A 20,880-nucleotide genomic window follows, 5' to 3' on the forward strand; every position below is an offset into this window, starting at 1 on the left:
AGAGTTTGGGCTGAAGCAGCCTGTTTCCTGAAAGCTGCTACAGACACACTCTAGACAGTTAGCCTTCTTTAAAAGACTTTGGTGCACATTGTGCCATCTGTTAACCACATCTTAGTCCGTTTCTTAGTGCTTTAACAGAAGTTGATGCTACCTGGTATTATTTATGGTAGTTAAAATGTGACTTTATTGCGTAACTTGATTACAGTATTTGCTCTTCAATACCTTAGGCTATTAATGGTTCAGTGTACCCCACCACACCTAACTAAAGGGCACTCAGTGCCACAGACGCAAGTGTTGTGTGTCATGGTGAAACACTGAACAGAAAATTCCACAGAATGATTGACTGGAAGTTTACTTCCTGCTAGATTACCTACTCTGTTATCTTTTGGAAATATGTTAATAGTAGAGTTTATTGAGTGGCTGAAATGCAATATATACGTCTGGGGGGAAAACTGCAAATCCTAAAGCAAATCAAATGATAAACTCACTTTTTATTTGCTGTACATCAAGCTAGTATGATGCAGATTGGTGTACTATTCTAAGCCTTTATCTACAAAACCAAAGTACAATTTATAAATTACAGAATCATTTTTCATACTGGTCACAGGTCATTAGTTTAGACTATCCATCAATTTCTCTGTGTTGTGCCTTGCAGCAACATCTCAGCAGTAGTAGTACAGTATCTATTCCGAGTGTATGTCTCTTTTCAGTAGAGGCATACTTATTGTACTTCTAGTGCACCAAGTATTTCTTCCTTTAAGAAAAAATACACTGATTTTATACTCCCACATTCTAGGTGCTAACAAAAACTTGAATGAGAAAAAATAAAGTGAAGGAAAACAGAGTAAAAATCTTAGTAGTTGAATACAATGTTTTAAATGCCATAGTAGAACACCTTTCACTTCTCAGCTGGAAGACTAAACAATAATTACTTTTATCTTAAAAACCGTTAAAGCCATAGAAAACTAGGTTAAAATAATTTTAAGTATGCCACTTATAGCCAAAAGAGCAAGAAAAGCAAATCTTAACTCACACGGTTGCAGAAAAATAAAAGAAAAATATACACACATCATCCTGACAGCACAAGACTAAAAAAATCATTCAAAGTAGTAGGCTATATTTTAAGTAAATCTTTTTTTCAGGTATCCAACAGTGCGAATTAAGTCCAATGTTTCTGGCCAGATTTTTAACTTTACTTTCTTTACATTTTTCCATCAGGACACTGCCAAGAGTGAAAAGATGGCAAAAGGCCCTCCTGAATAATTTTTTTCCTTTGTGTATTTGTCTGATAAGCGCTAGTAATTATGTGAGCGTTTTTATTCTTAAAATAAATGCTTAAATGGCATTTTCTCTTTATATTGAAAAAAGAAAAGAATTATATGTAAAAGCAGCACTACTTTCATACACAACACTGTAAAAAAAACCAAGTCAGTATGTGTGCACAATAGAAAAAATATCAGTGAGGAACTCCATCAGTTTCTAGCTTACAGGGACTAATATAAGTGTTTAAAATTACTTTAAAAGTTATGAGATACAGTATTACTTGTCAATGGACAACAGAGGCTTTTGTTGGCTGGAGTTTTCAAACACTTATTTCCATTAATAATCCCATTGATTTGAACGGGATTACTCATGTGAGTAAGGTTATTCATGTATAAGTATTTGCAGAATTCGGCCCTACATTTCAGTAATATGTGCCATTGTGTTGATGTATCATATCTATAAGCATAAAAGTGTTATGGGGGGAAGAAGCTACTCAGCTCCTCTCAAAAAATAATTTACCAAGGCTGCATTACAGTTTTGATAGAAAAAAGCATTAATTCTTTAATTAAAAATAAGTATGAGCTCAAAACTGTCAAACTGATGTTTATTTTGAGTGCAGGTAAAAAACAGAAGTCTATAAATAAGGAAGAACTTGCTACCCAAGTTTGAACTCATACAAATATGTACAATCAATTTAATATATTATTATTTCACTGCCTTACAACAACAACAAAAGGATTGAATCCCCATTGTGCTAGGCTCTGTACAAACACACAGGAAGACCTGGGATGGAGTTTTTATAAGTACCTAGGTGACTTGGGCTGCTAAGTCCTCTCTTTAAAGATGACTCAGGGTTTGTCTACATAGTGCAATAATGCGCATAATGGAATGTGTGATTCCTAAAGAGCACTCGTATTGCATATTAATCAGTCCATGAAGATCCTGTTAGTGCGCACATCTACACAAACTAACTAATGAGCAACACATCTGTGCGCTTTAGGAATCACACCCCCACAGTGTGTATTTTCCCACTGTGCAGACAAGCCCTTAGACTGTTGGGAGCCTAAATCTAATTGATTTGCAATGAAATGTGGGTGTCTAAATATCTAAGTTACCTTTGAAAATAGGACTTCAGCTCCTAAATCACTTAAATGTTTTTGAAAACTTTACCCGTGGTCTCTGCCCTGAAGACTTTATTACCTACAAACTTCTGAAAAGCAAACATGGAAAAACTTGACAATCTCCTCATTCATTGGTGAAAAAGGTGCTATGATATTTTTTTCTTGGACTGAAAAAAATAAATCCAGTAACACAACTTCTGTAACACAGATCATGGAAATGGAAATTTTATGTTTTTAAATCAGTGGATTTTATCTACAAATGTGCCCATAACTGTCAGGAAAAAACACCACCACGAGAAATTTCATGGGGAACTAAAGAATTTTTAGCATTTTCTTCTCATCCAAAATAGCAACAAGGTAGTAGCTTAGACTTTTATTTAAAGTCATGCATCATCTTTGTTGCAGTAAGTAGACTTCCACCTCACTTGTGCTTCTAAAATAGCTCTGATAAACTTTTACATTCATGAGTCAAAGGTTAAATGAAGGAAAGGAAATGTTTTCTGTCAAATAGTCAAGTAACCACTAACAGTCCTGAACTATCAGCAGGAATCTAACTTCTAGTAATCAAATAAAACTAAGGAAACCGCCTTTCCGTAGCTAAATGTCTAATGTCTAGGGGCTACTTTTCTGTCTGGAAAATTGACACAAAATGTGTAAAATTGAAACATTCTGCTTCTAAGGGATTTGCCTAAAGGAAGAGTGAGAAAGCTTCAAGCAAGGTCTGATTTGAAGAACTACAAAGGCTTACCATATAAACCTGTCTTCCTTATTAGAGCATTTCATTTGGAAATGTAGGTGACAATTTTACAGTCATAAAATTTCATTAATCAACTCTAAGGCAGAAAATTTTAATGATGTCTTTTGCATTTCTCAGCATACATAAGGTCAATCTTAAAATCTTGCAACTGCTGACTGCTTCTAACATAATGAATCTCCGTTGTAATAGCTGAACTTTCTATTAAAACAATATAGACAGTACAAAATTAATTTAGTATAGATCAATATCTGTACTACATGATTTTAAATATTATCAAAATATTTAGTAACAAAATATAAAAGAATCACACTTTCCCCTATGAATATTTAAAATTTACAAACATATTATAGGATACCAATCGAATCTGAATTTGCAAACTTTTACTATTATTCATATAAAAAGTGATTTGGAAAAAAAGACCCAATCTAGCACATAGGCACAATGGGGTATATTAAAAAAATACTCTGAAGGGGCACCCCATTTTGCTTACGTACTAGAGGTCACACTAGCTGAAAAGTTTGGAGGGGGACCATGCACTCAGCAGACATCTACATTGTGAGAGCCACAACACAGTCATGTAGTTTTAAAGAGTCCTACAAAGAATGAAGAACTGGATCATGGAGGGCAATCCAACAGATTTTTTCCAGATTCACTAGATGATTGGTTTCCCACTTATTTGTAATGTGCTTTAATTTTGGTAGCTGGAATCAGAACCTATACAATCATTTATTGTAGATTGTATCAATGTCTCTTTCTTTAAAATTAGTGTTACATCTATATATTGGGCTATTCTTTTTTCACTGTGCCAACATAAGAAAAATATACTTACACTATCTGCCATCTTATAGAAAACACTGAAAAAGCATTCTAACTTAGAAACAATTCTCCCTATACACACACGCACATGCACACTCTCTCTCTCTGCCTTTTAATTTCCCTCCTTTTATTACTGGGGGCATTTCAATAGTACAAGAAGAATACATATTGTGTCATTTATTCTCTTGTGGCTACAATGTCTAAACTATTTTCCTCGTATTAAAGTTTCAGGTGAAGAATAAACTGCAAGAGAAGTGAACCCATTAACTACAAGAGGGCAGTCTCTCACAGTCAGTTGGCAACCACTACCAGTGTCATTATGTTTACATCAGCAACACTGTCATTGATCAAATCCTTTTACTTCAGTGGTCTGGGATTAGCTAGCACAATGCAAGGTGCCATCCATAAGAAGAAGCTGCAGGTGGAAGAAGCCCTGCTTTTGTTCTGCTTCCCACCTGCCCACTCACCAACCGATCTTTCTACTTTCTTCTCTCCTTTTTGCTCTGCCTACTTCTACTTCCCCATACAGGCTGAATTTAGTTACATATTACCATTTCAGTTTCCTAAATGGGGACCCTCCATCTTCTGCCCTCGACCTTCCCCTAATTTGCCTTTGTTAAAGCTACAGGAAACAATCTTAAGCAATCCTTAAAGGAACAGGTAATGCTGTTGCAAACAAAAATTAATTTTTTGTATAAGAACACACATCAATTGGTTAAGATTTCCTTGGTATTTGGTCAATATTTAAAATAAAAAAGCATACACTGGGGATAGTCAGATGCAATCCCAGCAGAAAGCTGTGTGTGAATACTAACACATTTGGTCACCTCTAATGAATTTTGGATGCACAGAACAGACCAGATAGATACCTATTAGGATCCAATCCAAAATACGGACACATTCATTTTGTTAGCAAAGTTTCAATACAATCTCAGACAGTCAGCAGCTAAGGAAAATGAAATCTCATATTTGTGAACTACACATTTTCAGTATTAAGGACTGCATCACACAATCACCCTATAGTAATTGTTGCTTTTAAATTGTATTCCATTTGTACAAATAAAACAATAGAAAAGCAACTCTCATCCTGTTGGCGCTATTTCCTAACACATTCAATCTTTAACAGCATGATCTTTTTGAAAACCAGAAGGCAGCATTCTATTCCTGAAAAGTTTTCTTTGCACTCAAGTGGTTGTTTTTTTCCACTCCAAAGAGTTAAAGATGAATGTGTTACCAATCCGGAAGTATAGTTCTATAAAATTTAGTAAAGTTATGTATTCAGCGCTGCATTGTAAATTTGAAATTGTCACAACAGAAGCAATAAAGGCAATGTCTTTATTATGATTCAGTGAAAAATTATAGCTTGCCACTTTTCATTTCACTAGTTATTTCTACAAAGTAGCAGACCATTGGCCAGATCCTCAGCTATGCTAATTTACACCAGCTGAGGATCTGACTCCAATACTTTTTTTTTCTTTCACTGTGTCAACATAAGCAAAATATACTTACACTAGCTGCCGTCTTATAGAAAACTTTGCAAGTAAATAAATAGTAGACAAAAGTAGACACAAAGTGCCACTTACAGTATTTTAACATTAGCACTTGGATGTGTGAAACTGATGAAGCATTCATTATTATAACATTACAGACAAGCCAGACAAAGTTAGGAGAATAAGCAGAAAATGTTATTTCTATGGCCTTGTCTATACTGGCACTTATGCCAGCAAAACTTTTGTTGTTCAGGGGTGTAAAAAACAAACAAAGCCCAAAACCCTGAGCAGCATAAGTTTTGCCAGCATAAGCGCTTGTGTGGACAGTGCTATGTCAGCAGAACAGCATCTCCCACCAACATAATGTGGCTACACAAGCGGCACAGCTGTACCAATACAGTTGTGCTGCCGTAAATTAAGTGTAGACTAGCCCTTAGTCTGATATGGAAAGAAAGGGTTGTGGGAGAAGGGGTTGAGCTAAAGCACATGCATAAATTTTCCCTGAGCCTAAACCAGACATACCAAGCAAAAGGTACAACAAAGAAAATGGTTCAGTATTCTCATGCTCCACAAAAGCCAAGATGGATGTATTTTTCAAGTGTTTTTATTAAATAGTTATCCTAATTACTGTAAGAAAACCAATTAATATGCGTGAGAAAATGCGAACGGCCACATTCATGCCCATTGGTTTGGACAAAGCAAAAAGCAAAATGAAGGGAGTTTGTCATTAATATACTGATTTTTTTAATCACTCCAAAAAACCCTGCCCACAAGGTAAGGCCATTACATTATAGACTGCTGAATATCCCAGTAAAGATCTAATGGGGGCATTTTCAACAACAACAAACCACAACAAAAATGCTCTTTCTACAAATGTCTCTGCTCCCTGTTCCCTTTCTCCCCTTGTATTCAGCCTCCTGATGCCTCTCTCCCCTATACACTGCGCTAGGCCTTTTCCCTCTAACACATGTCGCCTAACCTCCTGGTGCCCTTTACCATCTCCACTAGACAAGCTGACCAGCTTCTGATCCTCTGCTTCCCAACTCCTCTTCACAGGCTGCCAACCTTCCTCCCCCCTGTTCTTCAGGATATTCCTCTCCCACTGGCAGTTTCTGGCTCTTTTTTCACTTGTTTGTAGTTGATGGCTCAGTAATGCTGCTGGCTCCCATTTTGAGACCAACTTCTGTTTCTTTTCCTTGTCCTACACTGCAGTTAGATTGGTTCCTCCAATTTTTTTCCAGTTTTACAAGCACACATGCTCCTCTTTAAAGTGGAAGATGTTTGATTTGCTTAGCTCTTAATTAAGTAGTCTGCTGCACTCTTGTTTAGATTTTGTCAGTTTTAGAGCTCCTACATAAAACTTGTTAGGAATTTTCAGTCAGAATGATTTTTCAATGGAAAATGAAGTTTCTGTAAAATTAAAATTGCCCATGAGAAAATGTTGATTGACAATGGGTTCTTTTAATTTTTCATAAGGAAAACCAAAACAAAATATTTAGTTTTGGTCAGTTTGAAATATTTGGTACATGAACTACATCTGCTATGATTCAGTGCAGTCTCTCCTCTAATTAAGCAGCATGGTGCATCATGGGAGTCACCTGTCTGCAGCTGCCTTATACGAGGTGTAGTCTGGCCAAGGAGCCCAGACCACAGGAGAGAATGGGGGCATCAGGCACCCAAATTACACACCCCAGACGGTAATGCACCACCACATGGAAATGCAATTTAATGTCAAACTAATGTGAAAGAACACATCTCGGGTCAGTATAACAAACCAAACCAAACCATTTTGATATAGGAATATCAAAATGTTTACTTTTAATTGAAAATGCTGAAACAAAATGTCTTGTCATTCCTGAATCAAAATTTTTCAAATGTTTTGATGCATGATATTTTTGATATTTCAACTTTTGTTTCTGATGAAAATTATGCACAGATATGGGAATGCATATATAAACGTTGTTGTGATGCAATGATCTTTAGGACTTCAGAATTCCAAATGATTAGCATCAGACTATCACGTCGGAACTAATACAACCAATAATAACATTAAACTTTATGCAACTTCTGTATCAACTGTTTCATTAAAAAAATTTAAGCACACGTGTAACATACCAGGCCAGAAAAGCTACATAATATTCTCAAATATCTCTTTAAAGCAGATCTTTCCTAATACTTATGTAGGAATATTTAGTTTATCCCAAGTTTCAATTTTATGAAAATCATTTAGCTTATTCCTTTGTCAAAAATTAATTGCTAATATTAATATGGAAAAAGGAAATACAGAGGTAGGCGAATATACATCATCATTCAGAAGATTTTCAAGCTACTCATTTTAAAGCACAACAAAATATAAACCTAAAAGCAACAAATCCATGGAGGAAGAAACTGCAGTTTTTCTTATACTCACTCACCTTAGAATACAGAGGCAGACCTTGCCTCCTGATGTTAACCGGCAAAATCCAAACCTTTGTTTACTGTCAATGTCTGTAAGCACAAAGGTAAAGTGCTGTCCTACTTGATTTTGGGACACCCTAAAAAAAAATTAAAAACAGACTGTAAAATGGCTGAATGGTATATGATAATACACTGGGGAAAAAAGCAAGTTTTAAAATGATACAAATATTTAATTCGGTTAGCAGCATGGACAATATTTATTCTAGGAAGAAAAAGTATTTTCAACTATGAAAAATAAGAACACAGTGGTAAGTTTTCACAAATCCTGTAATCAAAATTAAGCAAGTTTTCATCCTAATCTTCAAGGTGCTCAATGGCTTAGGTTCAGGATACCTAAAAGATCACCTAACACTCCAAGATGAGAACTAACCAATCACGCCACACCTCAGGCACAGTGGAATATTCTACCACAAGGGTAAAGCTCGTCTGTGCAGGAGATATAACTTTCTAATTTATTACAAACACACACACAAATGTACAGGCACAAATATGTTAAAGCAATGTTAAAGATGCAAAGTCAAGCACTCAAAAGTCACGAAGTGCCTATGAAAAAAATAGTGTGAGATAATGCAATTAAAGACTATCATAATGTATACATACAAGGAGGCCAAATTAATGTTGCACAACAGTAACCCTCCTCAAGCTTCTCACATCCCTCTCACCCCTAAACTCCCTGCCCAAGTCTTCTTGCCCACCCAGGCCCAGTCTCCTTCCTCTTGGCTCCTCATCCAATCCCAGTTTCCACCTTGCCACTGACTCCCAGCATTCCTTCTGCCTCGCCTCTTCCCTCTCCCCAGAGCTGCCATCCCCATCTCTGCCCTAGGTTCCATTCCATTCAGCCCTCACCCACCCCAGGCTCTCTGTCCCAATCTACTCCCTTAAGTAACGTGAGTAACATCTCAGAGATACAAGGTGGGTGAGGTAATATATTTTATTGGACTAACTTCTGTTGGTAGGAGAGAGCTCTTCTCCAGGTCTGGGAAACTTACTCAGAGTTGGTCCAATAAAAGATATTACCTCACCTTGTCTCTCTAATATCCTGGGATTGACATGGCTAAAACAACTTTGCATACAATGGGTAACGTCTGTCATGTGTAACCCCTCTCAAGACTGTCCAAGACTGTTCCCACAGGAACAAAGGACCATTATAAACCTTACCACCTTCTACTCCAAGTGCAAGACACACTTCTTTGACCTACCTTCTGTCATATAAACACATAGCAGAATGCACATTTAATTAAAAAAAAAAAACACAAAAAAACCCCCACTATACTGCACACACAATTCTCTGCCTTTGGAGATGAGAGAAAGAATGAACAACATTCAGTGGATGCTAGTCACATTGTTTAATGCACGTTAGAAGGTGCTCAGATTCTACAGTGATGAGACAATATAAGAACCCATATAGAAAAAGCAACAACATGTCAGGTTTGGTATTCATAACACAGTGGTCCTTCAAAGGACCAATTGGTTTTGCAACATGAGACGTATCTGAGTAGGTCAGCATACCGGATGCGTGTGCGCGCGCTCGTGTGTGTAAAAACCATTAAGACATCTCTAATCTGTTCTAAGGAATGGCTGGTTCATTCCACATTATGGATTTTTGAAAGTTAGTGACACAACTCAAATCAAATTGCTTAGACAAGTGGTCATCCTTAATGCCAGAGTGCCCTAGCCTTTTCATCTTCAGTCTCTAAACATGGTAAATAAACTACTTTTCTTTATTTTCAAGCCCCTTTTTCACAACTTAGCTTCTACCTACCTAGAACCGCCAATATGGTATATAGCTGTCAACCCATCTCTGCTCTGCCAATGACATCGGCCTTCATTGCCTATAGTTAACTTTTCCAGTGAACACCTCTGTGCATTCCTCCTACACATTGCCCCTATGCATAGGAGGAGGTCCCTATAAAAATCTGTCCTAGAATATCTTCTTTAAAATCTCTCCCTGAACTCACTGCTTTGATACCTATAAATCACTCAGCAATGTCATAACTGGTCTGTCATTATGCACTGATCACAGCATATTTAGCATAATCATCTCAGTTACCTTGTGCTTTCCTTATTTATTTATTGTATCCTATTGTCTGTTTTCTTATACTTCAAATGGAAGCACTTTGGGGCAGAAATTGTCTTTTTGTTGTGTGTGTATACAATGCCTAGCACAGTAGGGTTGCTGCCTCTAGACACGATCGCAATACAGATAAATAAAATTAATAATTTCTCTCCCTATCCATTGAGATATGTGTTTCTAATGTGCTGTTTCAGGAGGTTACATTAAAGGACCAGCTCAGCATCTTCGATCCACCATGCCATCTACACTTGTCTGAACCACCAGAACGCTGCGCGGAAAATCAGACACTCTCAGTAGTGAGCTGGTACCTCTGGAAATTGCTTCCCAAAGAAAAACACTTAAGCACAAACCAACAACATTCAGAAAACAAGTGTAAAAAAGTACACACCTCTTCACCCATGCTTTCCTAAATGATGCAGGCTCTGAGGCTGCAATCAAATCTGCGTGAGCAAACCTTCAAGCCTGCGTGGGGCTTTAATTTGCTTCTGTGCGGCTGCAGACAGGCATGAGGGTCCACCCACCTGGATCAGACTGCAGGATCAAAGCCTAAACTACCATATTAATTCCTGGGCTCCTATCTGACTAAAAGCTGTGGGCAGCAGGAGAACATGGAGTGTTTCCTCTTATTTAGAACACAGGCTGATCTAAATCAAGCCTCATAAAAAATTCTGAGATAGTACAGTGACAGGAGTCTTTAAATGTAAATACTAATTCAACCTAACCATATTTTATAAGATTTATAAAAATTCAGCAGATATTACCAATACAAACAAGTGTTGACACTTCCAATTCATGTACCTACTGTATACATTATGCTGTGACAAATTCTCTGACCACCGTGATTTTGGGTGATGTCTCTTAAATCCAATCAGTTTAACATATTCAGCTTCCTTGGACCCGGGTCTCTATTACAGACATACTTAACAGTCCTTTATGCGATTACCAAAGAACAAAAAAGATGGCTGCTGCAAGCTTTCCTCATGATGAAAAATCCCCTTCAGATCTTTGTGAAATGTAAATTATTATATATAATTCTACACTTTATAATACAGAACAGAATTCACATATAGCTCAGGTGGAAAAAATACTCTGCAAAGTGTTGGTCAAAAGCAGGTAATTTTCACTGAATGTGGTCCACTCTTCTTGAGCAAAATGAACAGATGCGTATTGTTACATATACTGTCACTACCCTTTTACTCACTCACTCATTCCTCTTTTCCGCCTTCCTTTTTATATGCAACTCCTGCAATGCATGTTTATATATAATTTTAGTTTAACAGTAATAAATCATTAAATTGTGAAGAATGTGTATAAACACCTATTAACTCTACAGACTACAAAGGGCTCTTTTAGGGTCACTACAGTCTATCACATAAATAAATCAAGTTTTAAAATTGTCTACATCCATATTTACATAATACTGAAACAGCTCTTTGAACTATACCAGTAGGTAGGGAATACTTTTAAAGATCCTTGTTCATATCATAAAGGCATAAATTTAAGGCTGCCTTGTGATCTTTGGGTAAAGTGAGAATTAAATCCCTTCTTCACATATAGAAATTATTGGGTATCATCCCAAAGCTTACACAATTTACTCTAAGAGACAAAACTATTTTTCTGTAATTATATGCAAATCCTTTTCATAGTTTAGGAGACTGAAGAAGTTAAAATTGACTCCTTGTTGAAGTTTTAGAATCCCTCGAAATGGCTTTGTTTTCACCTGTGAAACTTTTGGTATATATGTTACAATTAAACAAAATTTCAGACTTGAACTAGATTTGAGGATATATTTTAAAGAAAATGTGAAATACAGTTAATAGCATTATTCATCCGAACAGTGTCTATTTATGCCAAGAAAAAACAATGGCTCAAGTACTATTCAAATTACAGCTCAGCCAGTTACGTACTGAATACTTAAAGTTCTAAACACATACAACTTTAAGCACTTCAGCTCTTATCTGGATGAGCTATAAGCAAGGCAAATCTCCCCAGACACTCAAGGAGCTATTCTAACTCACAGTACAGAGTAGGGGTGCAGTTTGAAACCAGGGTTAAGACCTGGAGGTTTGGGAGATGAGAATAGAAACCAGTTGAGGGAATGGGGAGATAAGGACCACTGGCAATCTCCAGCTTTGGGTCCTTAGTTCCCAACTAATTCCTTTCCATGACTCCAGATTCAGACCCCAGCCCTGCCTCCCCAGCTCCAATCCATATTCTATTGCTCTAGCACTCAGACACCTGCTCCAAGATTTGACTCTGGCTCTGGCTCCAGCCAGCTTAAAGTAGCTCTGTTTCCCAGCTTCCCCAATCTCTTACACCTCCAACAGAAACAGGCAAGAGCTTGCATGCAAAGAAAGATTTAAACAGCTCAAATGATAAAAAGTCCTCAAACTAGGAAACGCCCACATTAAAAAAAAATAGTTAACGGAGTTAAGGTTGCTAAAATGTATTTTTCAATTAACATAAAAACAGAAAGAAACCAAAATGAACAGGGTAAGGGGATTCCATCATTTATTTGATACTTTATCCACCTCAATACGTTCAGTTTGCACAAAATAACTAAATGACCAGTTTGGATCACAACCTTAACTCTAACCTTTCCTTAGTTACATGACCAAAAAAATCTTCTCACAAAATGTAATGGAATAGCCATTTTCTATAGATATATAGAATACATATCTTATATAATACAAGTATTCAAAACTAGAAGCTAACGTTTCTCTTTCATAGCCCAGAAAACTTATATAATCTTCCATTCTAACAGAGACCATTTATGTATAAGCAAATATGGACTCAATCTTTAATAAACATTGTCTTTAGTATTAAAGTATGCAGTAACAGATTAGACAACAAGTATATATTATGGTCAGAGCAAAAATTTTATACTGATCTGGGTTGAGAGAAGTATAGCAGTTATGCTGTATATGATGGAATCACTTGAACTCTACATATGCTTTAGTTCAGTGTTTGCCTTGGTTGAAAATGCACTTTCACTACTTACTTCTAAAGTAAAGTTTTCTGTATGAGATAAATTACATAGGTTCTTTTGTTGAGGACAGTAGGTCTAGTGACTTCCCACAGCCACTGACTACGTCTTTGGATCGCACCTGGGCTTCTGCACCTAGCAATTCCCCTAAACACATCAACAAAAAGTGCATTAACCAAGAGCAGCAGAGTAAAAATGACATTCTTGGCATTTTCATTTGTTGACCCTACTGGGTCAGTGGGGGAATACTATGCACAGGAGGGAGCCCAGGTATGATCCAAAAGCATATGAGTGATCCTGTATTGCTACTGGAGATTTCTTCCTCCTCCTCATGTACCAGCAGGGGTAGTAGGACTGCAGCACATAATGCTTCCCAAGTGACACAGCAAGAGCAGCAAGTGAAATTAATGAGCTACATATCAGTGTCATTTTGCTACTCTTTGTGATACTCCTGGGAATGTCCTACCTGCAAGAGCACATTTACTGTACTCTCTTCTTCTGGGAGATACAATGCAGAAAGCTCACAAGCTGAAGGGGAAAAACAGAGACAAACAGAAGGTAGGAAGAAAGGCTTAGAGGGCAGAGACAAATGAAAGAAGAGGAGATTCAAAGCAGAAAGAGGACTGAGTAGTCTAGGGGCTATATATTGCAGTTTGGGACTGAATTTGAGCCTTCACACCCTGGGCTACAAGTACCATGAAGGCAGCCACAGGAGAGATGACACAGCTTGCATGGCACTTTAGTGACCCTCTGGCCAATTAAAGAGATCTGCGGTCATGGACTCTATAGGGAGCCACAGCTGAGTCTCCTTGGCTGGAGGGAGGATAACCATGATGAATAGAGGTTGAGGGAGAAAATGGGGAATGTGGGGCCCCTGAAAAAAATAGGAGACATACACAGAGATTAGCAGTTACAGGTAAAAAAGACAAAGACATGGAGAAAGAGGATAAACAGAACTGATCAGTCTAATTTGATTGGGGAAAGAGGAAGAAGAAGTTGTGTTAGAGCTGTTTTGGCAAATGATACAAAAGAAATGCAAAATGTACCCTGTAACCTGAATGGTAGAATCCCTCCACCCCATATGAAAAGGAGAGAAGGCAATCCCCATGACATACAAAAGTGAAATTAGCCACCCATTAATGGCACCAAAGGAGCTATTACAACTATTATTCAACTGTCATTTATTAAAGTCTGAAATTATGGATTTGCACACCAGACCTAGAACTCCTAGGGTTAACTGAGTCAATTCCTAACAACATATATGCACGGGTCTGGTGTTCACCCTTAAAAATAAATCAACCACAATCATCACTAATGAAATTCAGGGTCTGAGTTAAATCACCAAGTACAGAAACTCAAGTTAAAACTTAAATCCTGATCGCACTTTATACCGCTGTGTTCTCCTTTGGTTTACTTTTCAGTCTTTATTTATTGTACAGTGGCTAAATTAAGTATTGATCACAATTTTTAGCTTCCATTCTTATTATTTACTTTTGAAAATTAGAAGGAATAATGTCTAAGTATTTATCACATCTGTCCTGCTTCCCCCACCCTTACTTATATGTTTGTGAAGTCCATGTGTATTTTTTTAAAGTTTGCATTGCAAAAGAGCATTCTATACAAAACCAAAATAATTTAAGGGACAAAGCTTATGGTCTCAGAAGACCCTGGCTGCAGTAGAATTGATGCAGTTTCACTGCAAAGTGGAGTGAGCTGCATTCTGGACCACATAGCATGACCCACCACCTTGCACCCCAGCACACAGAAAATTTACATAGCCATACAAGAATGCTGGATCCCTGACTGCAGTCATCCTCACCCCTGCAAATTGGAGTTAAGGGCACCTTGGGCTACTGCACCCTCAAGCTGCTCCAGAGTTGCCCTACTGACTCTTAGTGGCCTGATGAAGACTCTGCACTCTCCCACCCCCATTTTCCACTCAGATCTTCCCTTGAAGTTTGAAGAATCCAGACACTGTGTACTATGTGCAGGATTGGGCCCAAAGGCAATAGTGCAGCACTTTTGAGCAATTGGACAATAACAATCTGGTGTACGCATATAGCGCTGGATAACAGATTTGACAACACATTCAAATTTGACACGACATACATAAATGAGATATTTATTGCATCTACCCAAACGTCTTTTGTTATCTGCAAACTGAGTCATATAGTTCCCATTGTGGGGACCAAGCAAAATGCCACATTTGCAAACAGGTTTGTAGGTGGTCTACACTGACTAGCAAATTTGGCGGCAGTTGATGGGAGTTATGCAAGCTACGTAGAGTAGCTTATGTAACTTACATTGACTTCCTAACTTCTATTCTACCCGCCGTCTCCGTTACGCTGCACTGACAGGAAATACGTACCCGTCAACGCAGTGCTACGCTTTTTTCTGGAGGTGGTTTTAGTAAATTGACTTCCAGATCGATTGAGCATGTCTTCACTGCTGCTCAATCGAACAAGATAAATAGATCTGATGGTGGCGAATTCGCCGCCGTCTGTGCAGACACAGCCTCCCTAACTCTACCTGCTGGGAGTACTGAATCCGAAAGCTCTATTTCCTGCTCTGCCTATGTAAGTGAGTGGGAGACCATAGGGCTGGTTCACACTTACTGCGCGATTCGGCGGCAGTCAACAGGAGTTATGCAAACTACTGACATCGACTGCTCTGCTTCCCTTCTGCGCGCTGTTCTCACTGTGCTGAGCCGTTCCCGTCAACTCAGTGCTATGCTACTTGAGGGGGTGGACTTACTCAGTCGACTTCCTGATCAATTGAGCAGGTCTCACTGACCGCTCAATCGATCAAGAAAGATCTATCTGGTGGCGGCGATTTTGCTGCCGTCAGTCTGAACATAGCCTTAGCAATGGCCCTGTGTTTACCTTTCTCCTGGGCTCAGGAAGGAGATTTAAGATCTTCCTGTGGAAAGCTGCTGCCACTGGCTCAAAAAAGTAGTCTTCTATTCCCTCCTTCCCTCAAGATTAGCATCTCTGAGGCACACTTAGTTACACTGGCCTAAGTAGTAAAAGTCCACAGGCTGCTCTCAAAACATTAACAACGACCTTGCTTTGAAGTGACTAGTTCAAGTATGTAAAAGTTTATAATGTGGAATTCCTGACCAGGAAAATAACATAAAATAGTAAATGCAAAAATGTTACATAAAAAGAACATTAGGTTACAGCACTCAACCTTTATAGGCTTTCCCAGGTTTCTCATCATGACAGTATCTGAGGGCCTCACAAACCTTGAATAATTTATCTTTACACCACTACTGACAGGCTGACAAATATTGTTATCACCATTTAACAAATTCCAAGCTGATGAACAACGAGTAAATTCAAGATCACACAGAAACCTGCAGCAGAAGCAGAAATAGAACCCACATCTCACAGATTCCAGTCTACTACCTTTATCTTCCCTTATTGCAGGTTCTTGTCTCATTTGTGACAACCATACAACTAGTATGGGGTGAATAAGGCAAGATGTTCTGGACCCAGCCCAGTTCATTACACATCCTTTTCACATTCACTGTCTAATTTGTGCACAGAATTAGGCATGTGATCTGTAGAAAGGTATTGTATGTGATCACTCAATTAGGACTTCATTATAACATTAAGGATGTGCACGGTACCTTGCCATTTCCAGAGCTTCAGAGCTTAATTTTGTAATTTTAAAAATTATTAATCTACTTTTTATGGAATTTCCATTAAAAAAAAAAAAAAAAAAAAAAAAAGGAAAAAACCCAACAAAATTCCATCATATCATACTAGAGAGCCACACAACATTCGATAACATACAACATGCAGAATCAACAAGATAGGAGCACTTGCCTCATTTCATTCATACCTTTCTATATTATATGTACAACGGCAGGACCCCTTTAGAATCATGCCTCCTTTCATATGCTGCTTCAAGGAGTGTTTTCCAGAATCCTCTAACTATAAAACCTGAAATTCCATTCTACTTTGTGAAACACACAAAAGGACATCTAATGGCACTCTGGGAGGTCATCTATTCAATGGAAATTTCCACTCAGTTTATATACTCTTGCATGTACATTGCCAAGAAAAGTTCAGAGTTTCTTAGTTTTACATTTTAGAATAAACCAGTGTACATGCACAAAGTTAAAATTTTAAACCTTTTTCACTTGCCCAAATCAAACCAATGGAAGGCACATCTATGACCTAGGGAATATGTCCCAGCCAAATTTCAAATTTCTATTATCTTGTATTTGGGTGCTAGAGCCATAAAAAAAAAAAAAAAAAGCTTACAACAAAATGTTCTTAGCAAAAACAAATTCATTTTTTCTTCACTCCTGCACAGAGAGCACATACCAAACCTCAGCCCAACAGGTAAAACTTTGAGAAAACAGTAAACTGGCCATAATCCTTTAAAATGGAAATGCTAGGTAACCTAAACTACAGACATTGCTTTGCCTGTTAATATCTAACTTCACTATACAGCAATTTGTGAAAATCATTTATTTACTGCTACTGATTAAGTTCTTGCCACTGGATGGCAGCAACAGAACCTCACCTGCTTCTATCATCACCAAATTTGATTTCCATGCTGCACCTTCACTATCAACTTGAAACAGCTATTGGTACGTATTTTAAGCACTAGAATATAAGAATGTAAAGATTTGAATGCAGGAATATTAAACATGATCAACAGTGCTGGTTAGCTAAGTCGTGGAACTAGTATAAAGGATTGTCTGTTTAACCAGTTCAGAAACTAAACAACTCAACTAAAGTTCAACATCTAAGAAGTAAAATGACCAAGTTTACTATCAGATAACATGTATTTGTAAGGTTCTATGTTGCACCTGTGTTCTCTCCCAAAGCCTTCTTTACTCCCCCATACATGCTAGTTTTTCTAGTCTTCTGTTTCTTAAATAGTAACATCTTTACGGGTCCTTCTCCTCCAATCCCATCACGCTACTGATGCTAATACCATTCTGAGAGCAGCCAGACCTGGAAGCATCATTCGTTAATTGTACAAACCAAGCTTCTACCAGTAACACAGAGTCAGCTGACTCACAGACAGACACAGTGTGAGTTTTCCAAACAACAAGTCTACACAATTGGTTAAATTAATAATCATTAAACTCACGGTCAAACATTTTGATGAAGTAAAGTAAATATTTTTAGCTTATAAATAATATAATGTACGAACATATGAAACGAGTAGCAACTGGTATATGGAAGCCACATGAAAGCTGATACAAGCAAGGTGACACATCATTTACAAACAAAGATCTTGAATCTATCCTCAGAAAAATTCATTGCTGGCCAAGCACATTCAGTTACTGACATGCAATTGAAGTTCTCTTAATTCTTATACAAAGTGAAACACAAACAGTGGGTTTTAAACTGTGCAATGAGTTTTTATATGCTGATACACTTCACCATTTCTATAAAGCTGCTGTTGGGAGGAAACTATCTTGCATCCTTCTATTACACAGATGGTGTTTACAATTGGGCTGGAGGAAGTTGGGAGCCACGACGTAGTTCTATATCAAAAGAGAATTCTTAAAATCCTAAGCAAGGGAGTATTATACCGTGATGTTTTCCTTCTAGGACTATATACATAGTTGAAGAACAAAGGAAAAAATGTTTAGTCTTTATTCTTTCCACCTACAGGTGCAAGACTATGGGATGCAATGCATTTTATTTTGTTCTTATTTCTTCAAGTCTTGCCTTGCAAAAAGTTATTTTCATTTTCACTAAGCTATCATTTAGAATATGTTGAATTAAATATTTTTAAATAAATGACCACTATGCCACAAACCTTTCAACGTCAAAGGGAAAGCAGAACTTCAGCAAACTCTGCAGCACTTCCTGTAAATACAGATTAAAGAAATAATGTTAGGATTTTAAAAGGACTTTTTATTTAAGTATTTCTGCTGTACTGTTTGCTAGAAAAAAACATTTTTTAAGAAATATTTGATTGCAAGAAATATAGCACACGTTCCTGGACTGAAATAATTGATTATTAAAAAGGAATTAAGTTTGTGCTTTGGCAGATTGCAAAGACAATGCCATAGAAGCCCCAGGAGGGAAAGGCCTGGCCTGAAGGGTATTAACACCCTTCACATCCCCGCTGGGATTCCCTTCAACAAGGCCATATGGATTTTACAAGAAGCACTGCACCATATGGATAAGCCACGTCTGCTGCTACTTGTACCACAGACTAGCCACAGGGACTTCTGACAGATCCTGGCTCAAAAATACAAATGTTGTTTCAATTAAAATGCAGGCAGAGAAAAGGGAATGAAGTTGGCAGCAGAATGAATTACTGAGCGGTATAACAACTCTATACATGTTTCATAGTAAAATGCTGAAAAAAATGAAAATCTTCTGTTGGTACAAAGTAGAAATTTACAGCGTTATCCCTTCAATACAGCAGTAAGGCATTCACAAGCAAACCTCATTATTAATTAAGAGAGAAAGTAAGACCAGTACTACAGCATTTGAACCATCATGTAAATGGACACTGTGTTTCTTTTTTGCACATTTTTATTTAAGAAGCTGTTTAGTGGCAAATAAAATGTGTTAATTAAAATATAAAAATGCCCTAATTTGTTTTTGAAAAAGTACAAGACCTTTCTCTAGAAAAATCAGAGCTAACAGATCAACTATCAGCAAACCCGGAATGAATGTGTAACACATCTTACAACATCAAAAACACTCTATTTATTTCCTTGCTTCCAGCAAACCAGATGGGAAAACAAGCCCTGTGTGAAATGTTTGCATTTAGAGAGAAGGTAGTTGATGATGAAATGTAGCTGGGTCAGTGACGTACAGCACTTGCTTACTACACCAAACCTGCAAGCACTTATGTGCATAAAGGTACCATTCCACTGAGTGAGTGTTTGCAGGATTGAGCATATACATGGCCAGACTTCCAGTGCCACGGATGAGGATTTAAGTGCTTGATCCTCTTAGGTGCTGAGAACCTTCTAAACTCATGCAAGTCAGAGAATGCTCAACATTTTGCAGGATGTGACAGCAACTTCTCTACACTTAAAGTAATGCCGTTAAATTCCTGTGCACTGCACTGAATGCACCTTACATTAAGCATTTGCCTGGTTTAACAGAGTGTAAAAGACACATGGAAAAATATTAATATGTTAACCAGCAAGGTCTGTATATTTAAAAACTTTGTGAACTCTGCATAAGTGACACGTTTACAACTTTTTCTAAGGATATAGTGTGTCCCCCGATAGACCACTACATCAGTATATATGGTAAAAATGAGAAAACCTACTGTCCCCGAGTTCTGGAGCAGCTTTGAGACTCTCACACTGTGACAAAAGAGTAAAAGAATGGGATGAAAGTAATATGCTATATTTTGGGGAAGGATACTGTCTTGATTATGGAAAATCTCTTTCCAGTGTTGTAGCACACACAATATTCTCCAAAGAGACTGCTGTTCAACCACGGTTTCCGCACCCACCCACAGCAAAAAACAAGGGGAAAAAACACTAAAGAAAAAACAGTCCCAACTTGTAATGTATTAATTTTCAAATAGATCATTCTTTCAGGGTCACAAAATTTTAATTTTCTTCTTTCAGAGAACTAATTTTACTCTTAAATTTTGGGTTCTCAGGTGGTGAAGTCCAACCCAGGTACCCTGCCACCCTCAACTATTTTCAGTTTTATTATATATCTTAGTTTAAAACATATCATTTTTGTCTTAATATCAACAATATTCATTGCTGGTTGGTGATTATAGGACTGAGTTAAAATAGAGAGGGAAATGTATTTGTGATATTCATCTAAGTTTCCCACCAGAGCTTTTTTTTTTTTTTTTTTTTTTTAAATACTGCATATGGAAGGAAACAAAACAAAGACGTTAATTCAATATTTTGACTAAGCAACATAAAAATCATCAGTACGTTTTGCAACATTTTT

The 20,880-nt window shown here is 37.4% G+C and overlaps 1 protein-coding gene across 3 annotated transcripts in view; it reads right to left on the reverse strand.

Annotated features, from left to right (window-relative positions):
* Positions 1 to 20,880, reverse strand: part of DENND1B (DENN domain containing 1B) — a 250,281-nt gene that overhangs the window by 124,815 nt on the left and 104,586 nt on the right. For all 3 annotated transcript variants that reach the window (XM_067538292.1, XM_067538291.1, XM_067538290.1), the window contains 2 exons: positions 18,755 to 18,804; positions 7,862 to 7,981 (listed from right to left, as the gene is read on the reverse strand). In XM_067538292.1, the coding sequence (XP_067394393.1) occupies positions 7,862 to 7,981; positions 18,755 to 18,804 (170 nt within the window). The remainder of the gene's footprint in view (positions 1 to 7,861; positions 7,982 to 18,754; positions 18,805 to 20,880) is intronic.

This window comes from Emydura macquarii, unplaced genomic scaffold (assembly GCF_026122565.2).
Source record: "Emydura macquarii macquarii isolate MOO-44397 ecotype Brisbane River unplaced genomic scaffold, CSIRO-AGI_Emac_v2 contig_480, whole genome shotgun sequence".
Classification (NCBI taxonomy): domain Eukaryota; kingdom Metazoa; phylum Chordata; order Testudines; family Chelidae; genus Emydura; species Emydura macquarii.